The 20,546-nt window shown below is 45.2% G+C and overlaps 1 protein-coding gene across 1 annotated transcript in view; it reads left to right on the forward strand.

The window, feature by feature from the left end:
• The window catches only part of LOC311130984 (obscurin-like), a gene marked incomplete at both ends in the record, with an annotated part of 77,361 nt that overhangs the window by 33,008 nt on the left and 23,807 nt on the right, over positions 1-20,546 (forward strand). Inside the window, 29 exons of the mRNA XM_084163822.1 lie at positions 726-801; positions 893-990; positions 5,527-5,636; positions 5,827-6,030; positions 6,202-6,284; positions 6,381-6,554; positions 6,691-6,850; positions 6,971-7,078; positions 7,169-7,333; positions 9,203-9,361; positions 9,642-9,819; positions 10,224-10,337; positions 10,568-10,735; positions 10,964-11,066; positions 11,205-11,334; positions 11,821-11,926; positions 13,094-13,267; positions 13,565-13,721; positions 13,807-13,946; positions 14,064-14,176; positions 14,442-14,610; positions 14,861-14,948; positions 15,092-15,292; positions 15,409-15,469; positions 15,609-15,686; positions 15,868-16,040; positions 16,251-16,439; positions 16,524-16,569; positions 16,678-16,752. Coding sequence (XP_084019948.1) covers positions 726-801; positions 893-990; positions 5,527-5,636; positions 5,827-6,030; positions 6,202-6,284; positions 6,381-6,554; positions 6,691-6,850; positions 6,971-7,078; positions 7,169-7,333; positions 9,203-9,361; positions 9,642-9,819; positions 10,224-10,337; positions 10,568-10,735; positions 10,964-11,066; positions 11,205-11,334; positions 11,821-11,926; positions 13,094-13,267; positions 13,565-13,721; positions 13,807-13,946; positions 14,064-14,176; positions 14,442-14,610; positions 14,861-14,948; positions 15,092-15,292; positions 15,409-15,469; positions 15,609-15,686; positions 15,868-16,040; positions 16,251-16,439; positions 16,524-16,569; positions 16,678-16,752 — 3,800 coding nt within the window. The remainder of the gene's footprint in view (positions 1-725; positions 802-892; positions 991-5,526; positions 5,637-5,826; positions 6,031-6,201; positions 6,285-6,380; positions 6,555-6,690; positions 6,851-6,970; positions 7,079-7,168; positions 7,334-9,202; positions 9,362-9,641; positions 9,820-10,223; positions 10,338-10,567; positions 10,736-10,963; positions 11,067-11,204; positions 11,335-11,820; positions 11,927-13,093; positions 13,268-13,564; positions 13,722-13,806; positions 13,947-14,063; positions 14,177-14,441; positions 14,611-14,860; positions 14,949-15,091; positions 15,293-15,408; positions 15,470-15,608; positions 15,687-15,867; positions 16,041-16,250; positions 16,440-16,523; positions 16,570-16,677; positions 16,753-20,546) is intronic.

Consider the following 20,546-nt stretch of genomic DNA (forward strand, 5'->3'; position numbering starts at 1 on the left):
TTTCCTGCAATCTAGAGCCATAAACATTATGCTTAATTCTGTGTAAAGAAAAATGTATATTTTTCTGCATGTCTAAGCATACCTTTTCAGCTGTCTGTATCCTCCTGACTGGTGGTTCTTTTTCGAAAGAAACGAAATATGCTTCTCTGCATCTCTGCTAAAATCTGGCTAAAATATTGAAAGGAATGTGAGTCTTATTCAGTACATTCAGTTTATTGCTTGCTTTTCTAAAGTCTACCAACCTTGCCTGCAGGCATGCCAGCTAAGTTACTAAGACAAGCTAGTTATGAGGTTGGGAGTTTGGGAACCTATCTGGGCTAGCTAAAACCAACTTCATAAAATTGCTAAGTGGCTAGTAGTATTACAGAGAAAAAAACTAACAACAACAAAAATAATAATATTATTTTATTTGTAAAAAAATTTACAGGACAAATCTGAGGGGGAACGTGCCCCTGTGCCGCCTATGGGCATGACACCTCTGCTGTATACCCTCAAAACATGGTCAAAACTATCATTTTGATCTCATGGATGGTCAGTCCTCGCATCCATGGCTCTGTTTATGAATTAGAGTGTACTTACATTCCTCCACTCTCATCCCTCAGGTGTTTACCAAAACAGTAGCGGGGAGGCCACTTTGTTGTTGTTGAATTGCAGATTGCCCCTTTAACTGACAGCAGATTGCCCCTTTAGCTGACAATTATCATTTATTTTCTCTGTTACCCCAGTGTCTAGTCCCTCTGACTACGACACAGCTCCAGATTTCATAGAGCCTGCTGACATAATCCCCAAAGATCACCCCAGGTAAGTCCTTCACAATCATCATTTAACATTTAACTATATCCCCCCGTTCTATGGCATTATCATGTGTTAATAAGGAAATATATTCCCACAGGGAAAAGGAAGCCATTAAGTCAGAGGACCAGTTACCCCATAAGGAGGAGAAAGAACAGAAAGTCATCCCTCAACCACCGAGGCATTTGAATGTCCAAGGTCAGCCATATTCTGTTATGTTGTTAGATCTAAATATTGAGTTGTTACCTTTTGTGGTGATGGTATTTCACATGTTGTACTGAATCCATTCACTTTAACACTAATGGCTGTAAATGTAATAATAATGTAATATCATGCACAAGGTAATGGGTTTCACTCTACATTGTTTTGTGTAGAGTAGAGACAGAGTTATAGAAATAGAAAATAACAGGCATAAGTTCAATGTCTCTTAACTACCTCGGCACCTTCTCCAATAGGAGAAGAAACAGTGATGCTTAGACCTATACAAGTATTTGTGCACTTGCAATGCATGTGGCACCAGAATTTGCATACCAGTGACGTGCAGTGAGGTCGGTGGCTGGTTAAGCACTGGCTATTATCAAAGCCAGATTTACTCACAAATAAACCTTGATGAATCCTGAGTTCACCATACAACAGATAGCTCCAACAACCAGAGTGACATACATTAGGCTATTAACCGAAATTGACAAACAATTTTCATAAAATGTAAATACCAATGTAGCCAAGAAACACAAGCGATAGCCTCTGATGGTGTGTCACGATCGTTGAAAGGAGTGGACCAATGCGCAGCGTGGAATGCGAACATACTTTTATTAAGTACTTAATACAATGCAACAAAACAACAAAACGATACGTGAAGTCCTTGGGTACATACACAAACCATACACGGAACAAGATCCCACAAACACAAATGCCCAAACGGCTGCCTAAGTATGGTACCCAATCAGAGACAACAAGCAACAGCTGATTCTCGTTGCCTCTGATTGAGAACCACCCCGGCCAACATAGAAACACAATGAACTAGATCCTGAACATAGAAACACAAAACATAGACTCTACACACCCTGGCTCAACATAACAGAGTCCCCAGAGCCAGGGCGTGACAGTACCCCCCCCCCCCCCAAAGGCGCGGACTGCGACCGCGGCAAACATAAACCGAACAGGGGAGGGCCGGGTGGGCATTCCTTCTCGGAGGCGGATCCGGCTCCGGGCGTGACCACCACCCTCTAATAACCCCCCCGTAGTGCCCCTGGTCTGGTCTGGCCCCGTTGGCTGGAGCTGGACTGGACATCAGTGGAGCGGATTGCTTAGGCTCCGGTGTGGAGCAGCTGACCGGTACCTGACCAGGCACCGGTGAACCGGGCACGGGCTGTGCCGGACTGACGACACGCACCCCTGACTTGGTGCGGGGAGCAGGAACGGGCCGGACCGGGCTGACGACGCGCACCATTGGCTTGGTGCGGGGAGCAGGAACAGGCCGGGCCGGGCTGGCGACGCGCACCATTAGCTTGGTGCGGGGAGCAGGAACAGGCCGGGCCGGGCTGGCGACGCGCACCATTGGCTTGGTGCGGGGAGCAGGAACAGGCCGGGCCGGGCTGGCGACGCGCACCATAGGCTTGGTGCGGGGAGCAGGAACGGGCCAGACCGGGCTGGTGACGCGCACCACAGGCTTGGTGCGGGGAGCAGGAACAGGCCGGACCGGACAGACGATGCGCCCCACAGGCTTGGTGCGGGGAGCAGGAACAGGCCGGGCCGGGCTGGCGACGCGCACCATTAGCTTGGTGCGGGGAGCAGGAACAGGCCGGGCTGGCGACGCGCACCATTGGCTTGGTGCGGGGAGCAGGAACAGGCCGGGCCGGGCTGGCGACGCGCACCATAGACTTGGTGCGGGAAGCAGGAACGGGCCGGACCGGGCTGGCGACGCGCACCATTGGCTTGGTGCGGGGAGCAGGAACGGGCCGGGCCGGGCTGACGACGCGCACCATAGGCTTGGTGCGGGGAGCAGGAACGGGCCAGACCGGGCTGGCGACGCGCACCACAGGCTTGGTGCGGGGAGCAGGAACAGGCCAGACCGGACTGACGATGCGCCCCACAGGCTTGGTGCGGGGAGCAGGAACAGGCCGGGCCGGGCTGGCGACGCGCACCATTGGCTTGGTGCGAGGGGCAGGAACAGGCCGGACCGGGCTGGCGACGCGCACCATTGCCTTGGTGCGAGGGGCAGGAACAGGCCAGACCGGGCTGACGACGCGACCATTGGCTTGGTGCGAGGGGCAGGAACAGGCCGGGCCGGGCTGGCGACGCGCATCACAGGCTTGGTGCGAGGGACAGGAACAGGCCGGACCGGGCTGGCGACGCGCATCACAGGCTTGGTGCGAGGGACAGGAACCGGCCGGACCGGGCTGGCGACGCGCATCACAGGCTTGGTGCGAGGGACAGGAACAGGCCGGACCGCACTTGGAACACACACCACTGTCCTTACACGGGGATCAGGAACGGGCCGGACCGGACTGGCAACACACTTCAGTACCTCTCGCCGTGCCTCTACACTTTCCTTCCCTCTACTCACCAATGGCTCCCGTAACCTGGTGGCCTTCTCTCCTCGTCCACTAACTCACCCTTTTTCTGCCTCCAGCAGCCCCGTCGCCCATGCCATGTGCCCCCCCCTAAACATTTATTGGGGGTGCCTCTCGTCTGTCCGATGACGACACTGTTGGCGCCGTACCTCCTCTCTCGCCAGGGCTTTAACCCTTGCCCATGGTCCTCTGCCCTCGAACATGTCCTCCCAGGACCACCATTGGCCCACCTGGGCCATCGCCAACTTCTCCAGCTCCCTACCCGGCGTTTGCTCCGACACACGCTGCTTGGTCCAGTTTTGGTGGGATCTTCTGTCACGATCGTTGAAAGGAGTGGACCAATGCGCAGCGTGGAATGCGAACATACTTTTATTAAGTACTTAATACAATGCAACAAAACAACAAAACGATACGTGAAGTCCTTGGGTACATACACAAACCATACACGGAACAAGATCCCACAAACACAAATGCCCAAACGGCTGCCTAAGTATGGTACCCAATCAGAGACAACAAGCAACAGCTGATTCTCGTTGCCTCTGATTGAGAACCACCCCGGCCAACATAGAAACACAATGAACTAGATCCTGAACATAGAAACACAAAACATAGACTCTACACACCCTGGCTCAACATAACAGAGTCCCCAGAGCCAGGGCGTGACATGGTGGCATATTTCATAGCTATCATCTGACAAAATAACACACTGTTGGATAGTAAAGCATTATTACTTTCAGTGCCTGATCAGTGAGAATATAATTATTTTCACTAAAGGAAACACCTTGGCAAGAAGGCTCACATGTTAGGCTGCATAGCGAGCATACAATGCTAAAACAACACAGAGTGCTAGCAGCTCCTGCTCAAGAACATTCCATTGAGCTTGTGTACAAGGATAACATTCTAGACAACAGAATTCCGACTCAATGTACTGTATGAATAATGTTTACAAGGAATATATTTCACAATTGTAAGTAAAAATATAGTGATATTTACAAGTTTAATGTCATTAGCAGAGCAGAAAAAATACATTCTCTAATAGAGCTGAAGACAGGAGAAAATGAAATTGACAATGTAACAGGTTCATAGGAGATGGACCAAACCATTTCACGCGTTTTTGATCGTCATATTTTCTTATAACAGGTCTGCTAAACTCAGATGACAGATGCAGTTTTGTATTGATTTTACAAATTATACACCATCATGCATGGTAAAATAATAAGGCAATACCACAAGTAGAACATTTATTCAGAACACCATCATCAACACCATCATCCCGGAAACCCTAGATCCACTCCAATTCGCATACCGCCCCAACAGATCCACAGATGACGCAATCTCAATTGCGCTCCACACTGCCCTTTCCCACCTGGTCAAAAGGAACACATATGTGAGAATGCTGTTCATTGACTACAGCTCAGCGTTCAACCCCATAGTGCCCACAAAGCTCATCACTAAGCTAAGGACCCTGGGCCTTAACACCACCCTCTGCAACTGGATCCTAGACTGTTCTCTCTGCTACCGCACGGCAAGCGGTACCGGAGCGCCAAGTCTAGGTCCAAAAGGCTCCTTAACAGCTTCTACCCCCAAGCCATAAGACTGTTGAACAATTAATAAAATGGCCACCTGGACTATTTGCATTGACCCCCTGCCCTCCCCTTTGTTTTTACACTGCTGCTACTCGCTGTTTATTATCTATGCATAGTCACTTTACCCCTACCTACATGTACAAATTACCTCGACTAACCTGTACCCCCGCACATTGACTCGGTACCGGTACCCCCTGTATATAGCCTCGTTATTGTTATTTTACTATGTTACTTTTTTTACTCTAGTTTATTTAGTAAATATTTTCTTAACTCTATTTTCTTAAAACTGCATTGTTGGTTAAGGGCTTGTAAGTAAGCATTTCACGGTAAGGTCTACACCTGTTGTATTCGGCGCATGTGACAAATACAATTTGATTTGATTTTAAAAAGAATCCCTTAAAAGGGACCTAATTGACCCAGTCCACTCTATAATCACTCTGCTCATTCAAAATAACAGTGGCAAAAGTAAAAATGTCACATCTCTGGTATGTCGAAAGCCAACTATTTCAAAACCTAGGCGAAGATTACGGTGCTAACCTTTGCACACTTCTGTCCACTTCTGAATATCCCATCAGCACCTGATGCCATGTTGAGGACTCCATCCCCCAAACACCATCGTGGCCACACTCCTACTGCTCTTACAGGCTCTGGCTCGGAGTCAGATGGGGACGAGGATGGAATAGAGGTACAGTATGGTTTGAAAATGTAGCCCTCTTTCAAACAATGTGTTCTGATCAGGTTTTTTAATTGAGACAAAAGTATACATTTTGATCTCACTAATGAACACGGTAACCTCCTCATACTTGGTCCTTTTACAGTAACGTTTGCTTGGACAAGCAGTTAACCACCATTTTCTACCAACCTCTTTTCCATAGACATTTGATATCTACGTGGCCAGAGCTAACTGCAGCCCTCAACAAGGTGGCAACAAGGAGAGCTTTGTGTTGAAGGAGGGTCAATACGTGGAGGTCTTGGACTCTATCCACCCGGATAAGTGGCTGGTCCGCACCAAGCCCTCCAAGACCACCCCCTCACGCCAAGGATGGGTCTCTCCTGCATACCTGGAGAAGAAGAGAAAGGTATGAGGTCATCAGTATGTCCTGGTAAAGGGTGGGCATAAAATGGACAAAGTCAATATGTTTTTGACTGTGCAATCAACCACTTTTATGTTTTGTTATATAAACAGGATTTGTCACTAGTAATGATAATATTTTACCATGCATTTATTCAAGCTTTGTGTTTTTGTAAAGGAGACATTCCCACAAATGAGGACACCACAACAGGAGCTGGATGTATCAGGGTCTACAGGGGAGGAGTACAGGAGAACACTAAGGTGAGTGAATGAATATCACTTGATCACAGTGTGTTCTGCATATTTGATTCATATCGTTTCTTAAAGAAAACTGTCTACATTCCCTTCTGTTTTTAGCCAATTAATCCAGGGACTGATTGATGGGGAGGAAGAGTTTGTGAAAGAGATGAAGGACTTTACGTCCCACCACCTACACCACTTAGACACCAGCCCTCATGTCCCTATCAACATCATCAACCAGAAAGAAACCATATTCCGCAATATAAAGGACATCATGGCTTTACACGAGAGGTGACACACCTGTTCTTTTTGTTGAGAGGGAGAGCTGGTTTTAGCGCTGGTTTTAGATATGTTTTTACTAATGTAATGAAATGTAAGATAAAAACTTCTGATAAATACTGTCCTTATTTTCCTACCCCCTACTCAGATCTATTCTGCCCAGTCTGAGTGAGTGTTCTACTGACGATGAAGTGGCCATGCACCTGGTCAAACATGCAATGGACTTTGAAAAGTATCTGCAGTACATGGTGGGCCAAACACAGGCAGAGGCCTGTGTCACTGACAAGACCATCCAGCAGTACTTCAAGGTATGCAATCAGATCATTTACCATAATGCACAAAAATCGATCCCCACTTCCAGAAGAAAAACTATTTGCACTCACATGCTTCCATGCTCACATTCACGTGTATTGACCTTTGTGTTCCAGCAAAACACAGAAACTAAGCCTGAGCAACCCGAAACTGCAGTCCTGGATGTCATCACCTTCTTACAGAGACCAGTGGAGAGGATTCAGACTTACCAGGCCTTGCTCAAGGTCAGTGCTCATCATCTGATTCTAAGTGTCCATGTTTAGACCTTTCTGAAGCCTTAATCCACGTATTTCTCCCTGTGTGTGTGTTGACAGGAGCTGATCAAGAACAAGGCTAAGTGTGCGAAAAGCTGCCTTCTACTGGAGGATGCCTTCTCCATGGTGTCCTGTCTGCCCTGGCGCTCTGACAACCTACACCAGGTGTCTCTGATTGAGAACTACCCTGCCCCACTCACTGCACTGGGAGAACCTGTCCGCCAGGTAACTCACCCCTCCTAAACCACAGGTTACCTCCATAGAATGTTTAGAGCAGGGTTTTTCAATGTTAGTCCTGGAGGGCCTTAAGTATATTTAAAACCAAATACTTTTAGACTTTTACTCAAGTAGGATTTTACTGGGTGACTTTCACTTTTACTTGAGTCATTTTCTATTAAGGTATCTTTACTTTTACTCAAGTAAGACAATTGGGTACTTTTTCTACCACTGCCAGAATTACTGTTTTACCTCAATTAGCCACGAAATCTCTAGTTTGAAAGTGACTGTTTTTCTGGAAGCTGTGCTGTGCCATTTTCCCTAAATTTTTCGCCCATGTGGGCCAGCCCCCTAGCAATTCGAGTTCTAGCCAATGAGCTTCAGCCCCTCGCCATTTGAGTGACAGCTAGCAAGATGCACACACAGCAGAGCGAGAGAGAAAGCAATGACGTGGTGCACATCTGCACATACAGTTGCAACCAAATACTGTATATGGGCACCCTTGCACTTTTCTTGAATAATTCCCTCATACTTCTAAAATAAGTTGACATTTTAACAAAACGTTTTGGTCACCACACCTTGTTATAGGATTTTTAACATTGCAGAACCAATTTTATTTTTGTAAACTTAAATGTACATTAATTAATTGAGAAAATAAAGACAAATTATTGGCACCCCGGAGCTAGTACTTGGTTGCATAGCCTTTGGCCAAGATAATGGCAGACAAACACTTCTTGTAGCCATCAATGAGCTTGCTGCACCTTTCTACTGACAATTTGGCCCACTTTTCAGCAGCAAACTGCTCAAATTCTTTCATGTTTGAGGGGTGCCCTCCACCAACTGCTGTTTTCAGATCTCGCCATAGCCACTCCAGAACAGTCCAGCATCTCTTCTTAACCATTCCTGGGTGTTTTATGATGTGTGTTTGGAGTTGTTGTCCTGCTTGGAAGACCCACAACCTTCAATGGAGGCCCAGTCTTTGAACACTGGGTTCAACATTGGACTCCAAAACACTTGATAATCTGCTGATTTCATGATGCCTTGCGCACATTCTAGGCCCCCAATACCATAGGCAGCAAAGCAACCCCACAGCATTATCAAACCTCCCCAATGTTTGATTATAGGGAGGGTGTTCTTTTCATTGAATGCTTCATTTGGTCGTCAGTAAACACAGCATTGATCTGTATTGCCAAAAAACTCTAATTTTGTTTTATTGGTCCACAGAACATTTCCCCCAGGATTTATGCTTGTTTAGGTGGGGTTTTGAGAAGTTCAATCAGCCTTTCTTGGGGCTCCTTCAGCAGTAGGGTGATCCTATGTTTACCAATGACCAAAGGAAGTGTGGAAGTTATCAAAAATAAAATTGGTTCTGCAATGTTGAATGTTTTTTTCTTTCAGCTTCAATTTATTTTAGAAGAAATATGGAATTATTTAAGAAAAGTGCAAGGGTGCCAATATATTTGGCCGCAACTGTTTGCGATGTAGTACGCAATTTTCGGGGACCACTTTTCACTCGTGAGCGCTACTTTCAGAACTACTGGCTAAAAAGTATATAAAAGTACAGGATAATCTCTTTAATTACCAAGTCGAAACAAAAACCAGAGGTTTTTCGGTCCTCCATGACCGGAATTGAACAGCCCTGGTTTAGAGGATGCCAACATGTCTAAACTACCTGAGCTGTACTGTAACAAACAGTGGCAGTTGTTTCTCAGATGCTGATGGGGATACAGCATCATTGAAAGTTGAATGTCAAGGACATAGCTTGAAATGTGCCATCTTGATCTCACATTGGTGCAGAAATTGGCTTATTCATGTAATTTCCTCATCGATAATCCAGCTCAACCTGAAGCTTTCATACCACATATTTCCTCCTCCCAGGGTCCTTTCACTGTGTGGGAGGAGTCTCCCGAGATCAAGACGTCCTCCAGGGGGCACCAGAGGCAGGTGTTCCTCTTCAAGGACTGTGTCTTGCTGTGTAAGCTCAAGAGAGACCCTGGCATGAACACTGACACCTACGCCTTCAAGAACAAGATGAAGGTAAAACCTGCCTCTTGACCTTTGCCCCAGTCAATGTAAATGTATAGTCCAATTCCCTGCGCCAAGCTTATGTTATCAACTGGGGTTCGAACCCAGGTCTCCTGTGAGCCACAAGATTGTGTTATCTCTTGGAGCTAAAACCTAAGCATTAGCTTGGGGAGATAACACAAGTGTTAAGGTTTTAGGCAAGGCTACTAATCACATGAGTATGGTTTCCCCGAACCATCTTCATTACACATAGAGTGCCTTCCTTGTAATATTAACTTCTCCCCCTCCCCAGCTGAATGATATGGAGGTGAAGGAGACGGTGGGGGGAGATGATAAGTCGTGGGGGCTGTGGCACGAGCACCGAGGCTCAGTGAGGAGGTACACACTGCAGGGTCGCTCTGCCCTTCTCAAGCTGTCCTGGCTCAAAGACCTGAGAGAGCTGCAGCAACGCTCCAGCCTGACTGCCAGCAGTGAGTTCCTCTATGACTGTCTTTTGGCACTATCCATTGTTAAGTTTGTCTAGTATACAATCTTAGAAAAAAGGGTTCCAAAGGGGTTCTTCGGCTGTCCCCATATGAGAACACTTTTTGGTTCCAGGTAAAACCCTTTGGTTCCCCTCTGGGGAAAGGGTTCTACATGGAACTCAAAATGGTTCTACTTGGGGAGAGCCGAAGGGTTCTTCTATGGGGAGAGCCGAAGAACCCTTTCAGGTTCTAGATAGCACCTTTTTTTCTAAGAGTGTACTAACACTGGCTTTGTCCTCTGTTAACTCTGTCCAGCATGAACTCTATCCAATGTTGGATCTGGGCAGCAGTAGATGTATTTTTCCTCATCTCTTCCCATTATTAAAGTAGTCATGTGTATGTTTCTGTAGGTCCACCAGAGTTTGAAGTTCTCCTGGCTGACTGCACCACAAAGATTGGGCAAACAATCAAACTGGCCTGCAAAGTCACAGGAACACCAAAACCAGTGGTCAGCTGGTTCAAAGGTATACAAACCAGATAGCTTGCATAGGGTTTGTTCTTTTTTAGTTGTTTATAGCAAATAGTTCAACCAAATAGATTTGAGCTTTAGACTAGTTAGCCAGCCATTAGGGAGTAGTATGGGAGTTCAGGGAGTACAACCTTGTGCACCATATTTAGCGAGCAGAATAAGGTATGTCCTGCTCTTTAACAGCAGTACGGTCTCTGACAATCTGATATGACATCACTTCCCTAGACGGCCTGGCCCTAGAGGACGGCCCCCACCACATCATCACTGCAGACCGGGCAGGCACCTGCTGTCTCATCCTGGATGGGGTCAGTCCTGAGGACTCTGGACAGTACGTGTGCTACGCTTCCAGCTCTGTGGGCCATGCTAGCACACTGGCCAAGATAGTGGTGGATGGTGAGTCTATGGTCACTTACAGTAGCTCTGGTGCTGAACTAAACAACCACAGTCAGGGACCACTCACTGTATGCATTTCATGTTAATGAATATTAGGGCTAAAATACACTAAAATACAAAAAAAATACACATATGATTGTACTCTCTAACATGTTACAGTATACTCCACGGCATATTGTGCAAAGGTCATGCGTAGAGTGAATGAACTCATTATTTCCTGTCCTACAGCACCCCCCAGGTTCATTACCAGGCTGCAGAGTGCATGTCTGCTGGAGGGAGAGGACATCCAGTTTACCTGCTCCACACACAGTTATCCTTTACCCCGAGTCAGGTATGGTATAGTAAACTGCACTGGATTTACTGGATCCCCCTACAATGTCATGGGAACCTGGCTAGTCCCTGCTTGAATCCCATTAAGATCCACCCACGTGTTGTTATTTGGTTGTGTGCCCTGGCATGTTTATGACAGTTGGTTTAAGGATGGCAGAGAGCTGACAGACCAGAGGAAGTACCACATAGAGAGTGATGCCCGCAGTGGGATCCTCACGCTCACCATCATGAACCCTGGAGAGACAGACCTGGGACAGTATGAGTGTGAGGTAGGCCTACAGTACATGTATTATATCCCTTTATGTACTTCATATGTAATAATTCTTCCTAACATACAGATAATAATAATACATAGGATTAAAGCGCCTTTCAAAAAAACCAAGGACTCTGTACAGCAAAGAGTGGAAAAACTAAAACAGGGATTCAATAATTAAAATGAAACAAAAGCTACTTATCTTAAACAAGGGCTGAGTAAGGGGGCGAGCTAAGCTGAGGGAAAAGACAGACTGAACAAGTGGGTTTTGAGTCGGGCTTTGAACGTGGTGATGAAGTCAGAGTTGCGGGTGGCTGGGGTGAAAGAGTTCCAGAGTTTGGGGGCAGGGGCACTGAATGCCCGGTCCCCATTGTGCACAGTACAGGTATAACATTAAAGGTACAATACACTGTTGCTTTTCTTTATAGCAATGCATCCTAGGAGCTTTTGTGCACTGTTATAAAATAGTGCATTTAAAATGTGAAATCTTGTTATGTTTTAGCTGTGGAACAAGTTGGGCAGTACCAAGAGTAAGGCAGAGATGTGCTCCGCCTTTGCACAAGTGATGGACAGTGAGCCTGACCAACCACAGGTCATCTTGACCAAAGGTAGGAGAGTTCCCTCCACCAAATCAAGGTAAATGTCCACCTCAGAGTAAGGAAACAGGTTTTGAGAAGAAAGCTATTGTAGAGATGTTCATCTTTAGTGTCCACATGTTCTACACTATAAGACATGATGACAGTCTAATACAATACAGGACAAGGCCCCATAGGTCTAACTCTTATTGATATCTCATGAGCGACAAGGAAAAATATTGTTCTATCCCAGTTTTATTCTGTGGACAATACAAGCTTAGTGTTAACTGAAGAGGGATTTGAAAAGCACATGCCATGGTCATTTTGTTAGTTTCACCTCACTTCACTTTCACCTACTTTACCTTAAATCACTTTACTTCACTTCACTTCACTTTATCTCTGTTTTCACACTGTCAGTCATCATTGCCATTCCTCATGTTCAATTTGGATTGTCTCATTACCTAGGTTACCCTTTCTCTCTCATTTCATTCCAAACACCCTTGAAACCATAAACACTTCCAGTCGCCTACATTAGCAATGTATATGTACTAGTTGTACATATTCATGAAAGACATTGATACACTTTAGTATTGGATGTTTTTGCTTGTGTTTTCATCATGTTTCCATCTTTCAGAAATGAATAGCATTGGAAAGGACCGGGTCATTTCCTCCCATTTGACTGATCTTGATGGATTTCCAAAAGCTTTTCCAAACAGGATAAATAAGGGGCCATAGCTCATTTACATCTAGGGGTAAATGTCCTGGACTAAAAAGCACTTTCAATAGACACTCTCCATTGATCTTGCTTTTTAGTCAAGGACTAGGCTTAATCTGTGCCCGATAACCGCACCTCAGAGTCCATATCAGGACCCGGAAAGTCGATTGATTACGACACAGCAGTAAATCCTTGCTATATCCATATATCTGACAAGTGTATATTTAATCCATCTCAAACACCTTCAACAAAACACATGAAATCACATAGAGTACATTTATATTTTCTGTATTTCAAGGCTAGGCAGATCAAAATTAGTAACAATTATAATAATACAATTAGAACACAGACATTGCAATATCAATCACTTTCCTTCATGAGCTATGATTTCACCTCTAAGTAGTTTTCACTTTGGCTTTTGGACACCAGTTGATCATGTGAGTCAATCCATTCTCTGTAACCCTCCTGCTCTCCATCCTCTGTAGTCCCCGAACAGGAAGTACCTCACAGAGCCTTCATCATGTTCACAGTATCATGGACCCAGTGCATGTGGATGGGTCCTCTCTCCTCTCCAATGCATGCCCAGTTAACTCTCCACAACTACCCATACAAGATGGTCATGTGCTGGGCGTCAGGCGCCCCTTATTCCCCCCTGGGGAGTGGGCATGTATCATGTCCTGTTCATGGGCTGATTTACAAACTATTGGGTGTCCTTCAAGTCTGGAGGTAAGACGTGCACTGGTTATTATGTTCCTGTGAGTCTGGAGGTAAGGGTACTGTACGTTCCTAATATTTGATTTTATCATATTTTTCACATTCTACATTTTTAAATAGACAGTTGTTAATGTCTCGACACGCTTTGCCTCGGTCACAAATTAGCATGGCTTCAAAAAATATATAATGTTTTAAGGCCAGCTAATATGAAGTAATGATTTTGGATTATGAGACCCTAACAGAACCTAAGAGCATCTGTCAGTATGAGAGTGGTGTCATTGTGCTTCCAGACTCAGACTCAGAGGGCTGGTCCACAGCCATGGTGAAGCAATGGCTGCAGACAGACTTCCACCCCACCTCTATCGTCAAAATGCCCTTCCAGCCTGGATACCCTCAGCCGTGAGTCTACCTGCCAGAACTGTGATACATTCATCATACTACTGCACCATCTCTATTTCTATCCCAATCTTTATTTTCTCTACAGAGCCGAGGGTAGCCAAGAGGAAAGGGACCCTACCGCCAGTGACTACGTGGAGGTTCCACAGTTCCCCACTGAGCTTGAGGAGAGACCTGAGGTTGAGGAGGTACTTTATGTTCCTGAGGCCATAGAGGAAATGCCAACAGGTACTGTACTGTGCAATTGTGCATACACACTGTAGTTCCTTATTTTCTAAAAGAAATGGCCACTGTGCCTAAAACATGAATAATCTCACAAAATGACCTCACTTCCTGTCTCCTCAGCTCCTCCCTCCATCCAGGTGCCGGTAGAGGACCTGTGTGTGGAGCCTGGTCAATCAGCTACCTTCACCATCATCATCACAGGAAGGCCCACTCCCGAGATTCAGTGGTACAAGGTAGGGATGCTTCAAACCAATGTACTTCCTCAATCTAAGACCCAATCAACTCTTTCACTGTTATAATTCACTTAATACAAGCCTTCATTATGACATTCCCCATAACATTTCAGCATATCTGACACCGGACATACTGTAACTAACCAAAACAATTAATCAACTGAGCAGTACGAGCATGGTAATCGTTGGTGTCCTCCTCTACTGTTTGGCCCATGTGCTGTCGTAGAAGCTGTACCTTAGTAATGTCTCTCTCATATGATTGGAGGATGGAGAGGAGCTGTTGGCCAATGAGAATGTTGAGGTGGTCCAGAATGGTGCCCGCTGCTCTCTGACTGTGCTGTGCCCGGAGAGCGAGGATGGTGGCATCTACACCTGCTGGGCCTATAACGACTTAGGACACACCTCCTGTCAGGCTCAGCTCACAGTGGAGGAGGGTAAGGCCTTAGTACATACCTATGGTGTCTGTCAAATGAATCCCCCTTGTACAGTAGTGCACTACTTTTCTGTTCACTGTTCTAATTGTTACTTTCATTCAAACTAGCTGATGCCAAACCTATGACAGATTTAACACAAAATGAGCATCCTAAGATGAGCATCCTAATCCCAAGTCAACATATCATCACAGATGTGATGTTCTCTGGCTGACTACATGTGACTGCATGGTCATGATCCTCTTTTCTGTAGGTCCACTGGAGTCGCAGGAGAGAGAGGTGGAGCTTGGGAAGAGGAGGAAGCTGCTGTCTGTGTATGACGTCCATGAGGAGATTGGGAGGTAAGTACACATTTAGTTGGGTATCATATTTCACATTGCAGCAGTCAGTCAATCTGCAACTGTGGAGGTGACGCTCCCTTTAGCTGTGACGCTCCCTTTAGCTGTGTTCCAATAAACTTTGTCTCTTCTCCCTGTGTCTGTAGAGGCACATATGGGGTGGTGAAGCGGGTTACCCACAGGAGGACTGGTGAGGACTTTGCCGCCAAGTTCCTGCCCCTGAGGAGCAGTACAAGGACCAGGGCATTCCAGGAGAGGGACCTGCTCTCCCGGCTGGCCCACCCCAGGGTGGCCTGTCTGCTGGACTTCTTCTCTACACGCAGGACCCTGGTCCTGGTCACTGAAGTGTATCCTTCCCCATGACGCTTTTAGTCACTTCACTGATGAAGACCTAAGAGTGGAAATGTAGTGCTCAATTTGATCGATGTTTAACACAGTACATCATTCTTAATACCATACATAGCTGCTCTTCTCATGGTCTTCTTGATCATTTGCTGTTGAAGGGATCAGTCAGTGAGAGAGAGGTAAAACCTTAGATATTGTTACAGTAAACCCAACCTTGTTGAACTGTGTTTGAGTTGACCCCTGTTTTGCCTGAATGCTAAGGCTATTATGACTGCCCCTATGATGTTTATAAACTGCACCATGCATTCATGGTACCAGGTGCAGATGTACATTCAGCAAATCCTGGAGGGAGTTGGTCACATCCACAGCATGAACATCCTACATTTGGACATCAAAGTAAGCTCTTCATACATTCATATTCCTAAAGCAGTTTGTATATTTAATTTGATTGTTTTGCATTCATTTAGGTTTGTGCACATTGAAACAATGCACAATGGTCGATCATTTGATGGACAGCTTAGTCATGAAATGATAAATTCCCTCACTCGCCATCTGCCATTGTAATTAATTCACACAGCCGGACAATATCCTGATGGTGTTTCCACCCAGAGAGGAGATCAAGATCTGTGACTTTGGGTTCTGTCAGGAGATAGACACTTCCAGACACCAGTATAGCAAGTTTGGCACTCCTGAGTTTGTAGCCCCTGAGATCATACATCAAGACCCTGTCACTATAGCAAGTGATATCTGGTAAGCTAAACGTATTATCTGTTTTAGTACATCTGTGCTACTGTATGTGACATTCCTGTCATATGAAGGGAAAATGTGATGATATATCACTACAGAAATGTCTTATCTCTTCTTTGTCAGGTCTATTGGTGTTGTGGCCTATTTATGGTAAGTACTTTATGATTTGTGAATTTAAGATTCAATATTAGATATTAGAGTCTCATCTTTCAGTACATTGACTGTTGAAATCATGTTGTGTCCTGGCAGTCTGATGTGCCGCTGTCCGTTCATGGGGGAGACGGACCGGGCCACTCTGCTGAGGGTGGGGGTGGGGACACTGAACTGGGACGCACCTGACCTCACCTACAGGAGCACCGGGGCCCAGGGCTTCCTCCGCACAGTCCTGCAGCCAGACCCAGAGTAAGATACACAACCATCGACATTAATAAAGATTTTATGATCTCTTATATGGATATAACTCTAAATGATTTGTTCTCTCCTCAGAAAGCGACCAACTGCATTTGAGTGTCTGGGGCATGAATGGTTCCAGGTAAGAATTACATACACAGTTTGTTTATGTCTCAGCCGGGGTTGATGGAGACAAATAAAATTACTTAATCTTGTCTAACACATTCTCTCTTGTTGATTACGTTGTCAGAGCGAACATGAGGATGACACTGATGATATCAATACAAGGGCTCTGAAAGTCTTCATCGCAAGGAGAAAATGGCAGGTACAATAATGACATGCAGGGCACTAGTTTAACAAACCTAATACAATGATTAAGTTGTAGCGTTACAGGTTCAGGGGTGTGTCAGAAATATTTGTGCTATTTTCACAAATGGAATTATGGGCGCAGTAGCTGGTGTTGGTGCGAAAGGGCTGGGTTTGGAAGAATAAATAAGTTGGAGGCTTGATGCCTCACTGGCCAATCAGAACATGCTCCATGGCTATACAGTGCCTTGCAAAAGTATTCATCCCCCTTGGCGTTTTTCCTATTTTGTTGCATTACAACCTGCAATTTAAATGGATTTTTATTTGGATTTCATGTAATGGACATACACAAAATAGTCCAAATTGGTGAAGTGAAATGAAAAAAATCACTTGTTTAAATAAATAACGGAAAAGCGGTGCGTGCATATGTATTCACCCCCTTTGCTATGAAGCCCCTAAATAAGATCTGGTGCAACCAATTACCTTCAGAAGTCACATACTTAGTTAAATGAAGTCCACCTGTGTGCAATCTAAGTGTCACATGATCTGTCACATGATTTCAGTATATATACACCTGTTCTGAAAGGCCCCAGAGTCTGCAACACCACTAAGCAAGGGGCACCACCAAGCAAGCGGCACCATGAAGACCAAGGAGCTCTCCAAACAGGTCAGGGACAAAGTTGTGGAGAAGTACAGATCAGGGTTGGGTTATAAAAAAATATCAGAAACTTTGAACATCCCACGGAGCACCATTAAATCCATTATTAAAAAATTGAAAGAATATGGCACCACAACAAACCTGCCAAGAGAGGGCCGCCCACCAAAACTCACGGACCAGGCAAGGAGGGCATTAATCAGAGGCAACAAAAAGACCAAAGATAACCCTGAAGGAGCTGCAAAGCTCCACAGCGGAGATTGGAGTATCTATCCATAGGACCACTTTAAGCCGTACACTCCACAGAGCTGGGCTTTACAGAAGAGTGGCCAGAAAAAAGCCATTACTTCAAGAAAAAAATAAGCAAACACGGTTGGTGTTCGCCAAAAGCCATGTGGGAGACTCCCCAAACATATGGAAGACGGTACTCTGCTCAGATGAGACTAAAATGTAGCTTTTTGGCCATCAAGGAAAGATTGGGGGGGGGGGGGGGGGGGGCAACAAAATAGGAAAGATGCCAAGGGGGGTGAATACTTTCACAAGCCACTGTATACAGTGCATTCGGAAAGTATTCAGACCCCTTGACATTTTCCACATTTTGTTAAGTTACAGCCTTTTTCTAAAATGGATTCAATTGTTTTTTTCCCCTCAGCAATCTACACACAATACCCCATAAAGACAGATAAAAAATAGGTTGTTCGAGATTTTTGCAAATATATGGAAAGAAAACCCCCGGAAATTTCACATTTACATAAGTATTCAGACCCTTTACTCAGTACTTTGTTGAAGTACCTTTGGCAGCGATTACAGCCTTGAGTCTTCTTGGGTATGACGCTACAAGCTTGGCACACCTGTATTTGGGGAGTTTCTCCCATTCTTCTCTGCAGATCCTCTCAAGCTCTGTCAGGTTGGATGGGGAGCGTCGCTGCACAGCTATTTTCAAGTATTTCCAGAGATGATCGGGTTCAAGTCCGGGCTCTGGCTGGGCCAATCAAAGACATTCAGAGACTTGTCCCAAAGCCACTCCTGCATTGTCTTGGCTGTGTGCTTAGGGTCGTTGTCCCGTTGGAAGGTGAACCTCCGCCCCAGTCTGAGGTCCTGAGCGCTCTGGAGCAGGTTTTCATCAAGGATTTCACTGTACTTTGCTCCGTTCATCTTTCCCTCGATCCTGACTGGTCTCCCAGTCCCTGACACTGAAAAACATGATGAACTAAACATCTGGGAAAGCGAGAGAGCGGGGCCTCCCTCACTTACGTTTCACTGAAACACCCAAATATAACTCTCCCAACTTCCACCTCAGAAACTATAATTGTTGTAAACTACAGCGGTTCAATGTTTTCTAGGAATAGACTAACTTAGTTTATTCAGCTAGCTAACTTGGTACAGTATTCTTCCGTGAAAAACCGTCCAGGGCCCCTAGTCATATGACGCCACAGCCAACTAGCATGCCGGACTCCAACAACACCGTTTAGCACCACTACTCGGCCACAACAAACCACCAGTGTGTCAACACGCCAAGCAGATCATTCGTGTCCGTGTCTAACGTTGTAGGTTAGTCCCGACAGCTTGAGCGAGTCCGTCGTCAACTTATTCAGCCAGTTAGTTAGCTAGAATAGTTAGCATACTAGCTAGCCATTGCTTTCTGCCAACGAAGAAACCCGTCCTCCCACGGCACGAACACACAGAGAGAGCCAAGCTAACGTTAACTAGTCACCCATGTCCCTAATTCCCTTGAACGACTCTGGCTACCAGTATGTAAAAACAAAACACAAATGTAGGTTATAACTTACCCCTAGCAGCTACTGTTAAGCTAGCCAAGTGCAAAGCTAGCCACTGAATTGACTCAGCCAGTTCGCGTCTGTTCGCTAAGTCGTTCCAGCTATTGTTTAGTAGCTATCCAGGTAGCAACAAGCTAGCTACATTTCGAGCACAGTAGCTACTTACTACCTAACGTTAACGCTTCAGACAATGAGGTTAGAAAAACAGCTGAATGGTAGGCATTATTGTATGTAATTATTGTAGGCAGCTAGCTGGCGTAATTACAGGTACTCTCAGGCGTGAAACAACTATCCACAGTTGCTAATAGTTAGCAATAGCTACCCGCTAGCTAGTCCAGGTAGTGGGTTAGCTAGCTTCGTGCTTCACCGGGCTCAGTCGAATACAACACTTACCTACAATAATTACATACAACAACCCACGATAACTACCTACAATACCTAACTACAATCTAAATACATAGTTTAAGCCTTACTCGACAAAGCTTAAACTATGTATATAAGCCATATAAGCCAAGCTTACCTCCCGCCAGAGAGAGACACAACCTCAACCGACGACAACGACTTTTAATGTCCATTGCGTGTGTTTCTTGGCCCTAGCAAGTCTCTTCTTATTATTGGTGTCCTTTAGTAGTGGTTTCTTTGCAGCAATTCGACCATAAAGGCCTGATTCACACAGTCTCCTCTGAACAATTGATGTTGAGATGTGTCTGTTACTTGAACTCTGTGAAGCATTTATTTGGGCTGTAATGTCTGAGGCTGGGAACTCTAATGAACTTATCCTCTGCAGCAGAGGTAACTCTGGGTCTTACATTCTTGTGGCGGTCCTCATGAGAGCCAGTTTCATCATAGCGCTTGATGGTTTTTGCGACTGCACTTAAAGAAATGTTCAAAGTTCTTGAAATGTTCCGTATTGACTGTCTTAAAGTAATGATGGACTGTCATTTCTCTTTGCTTATTTGAGCTGTTCTTGCCTTAATATGGACTTGGTCTTTTACCAAATAAGGCTATGTTCTGTATACCAACCCTACCTTGTCACAACACAACTGATTGGCTCAAATGCATTAAGAAGGAAATAAATTCCACAAATGAACTTTTATGAAGGCACACCTGTTAATTGAAATGTATTCCAGGTGACTACCTCATGAAGCTGGTTGAGAGAATGCCAAGAGTGTGCAAAGCTGTCTTCAAAGCAAAGTGTGGCTATTTGAAGAATCTCAAATATAAAATATATTTTTATTTGTTTAACACTTTTTTGGTTACTACATGATTCCATATGTGTTATTTAATAGTTTTGATTTGTTCACTTTTATTCTACAATGTAGAGAATAGTAAAAATAAACGAAAACCCTAGAATGAGTAGGTGTTCTAAAACCTTTGACC

The sequence above is a fragment of the Coregonus lavaretus genome (genome assembly GCF_964263955.1).
Source record: "Coregonus lavaretus genome assembly, chromosome: 6".
Taxonomy (NCBI): Eukaryota; Metazoa; Chordata; class Actinopteri; order Salmoniformes; family Salmonidae; genus Coregonus; species Coregonus lavaretus.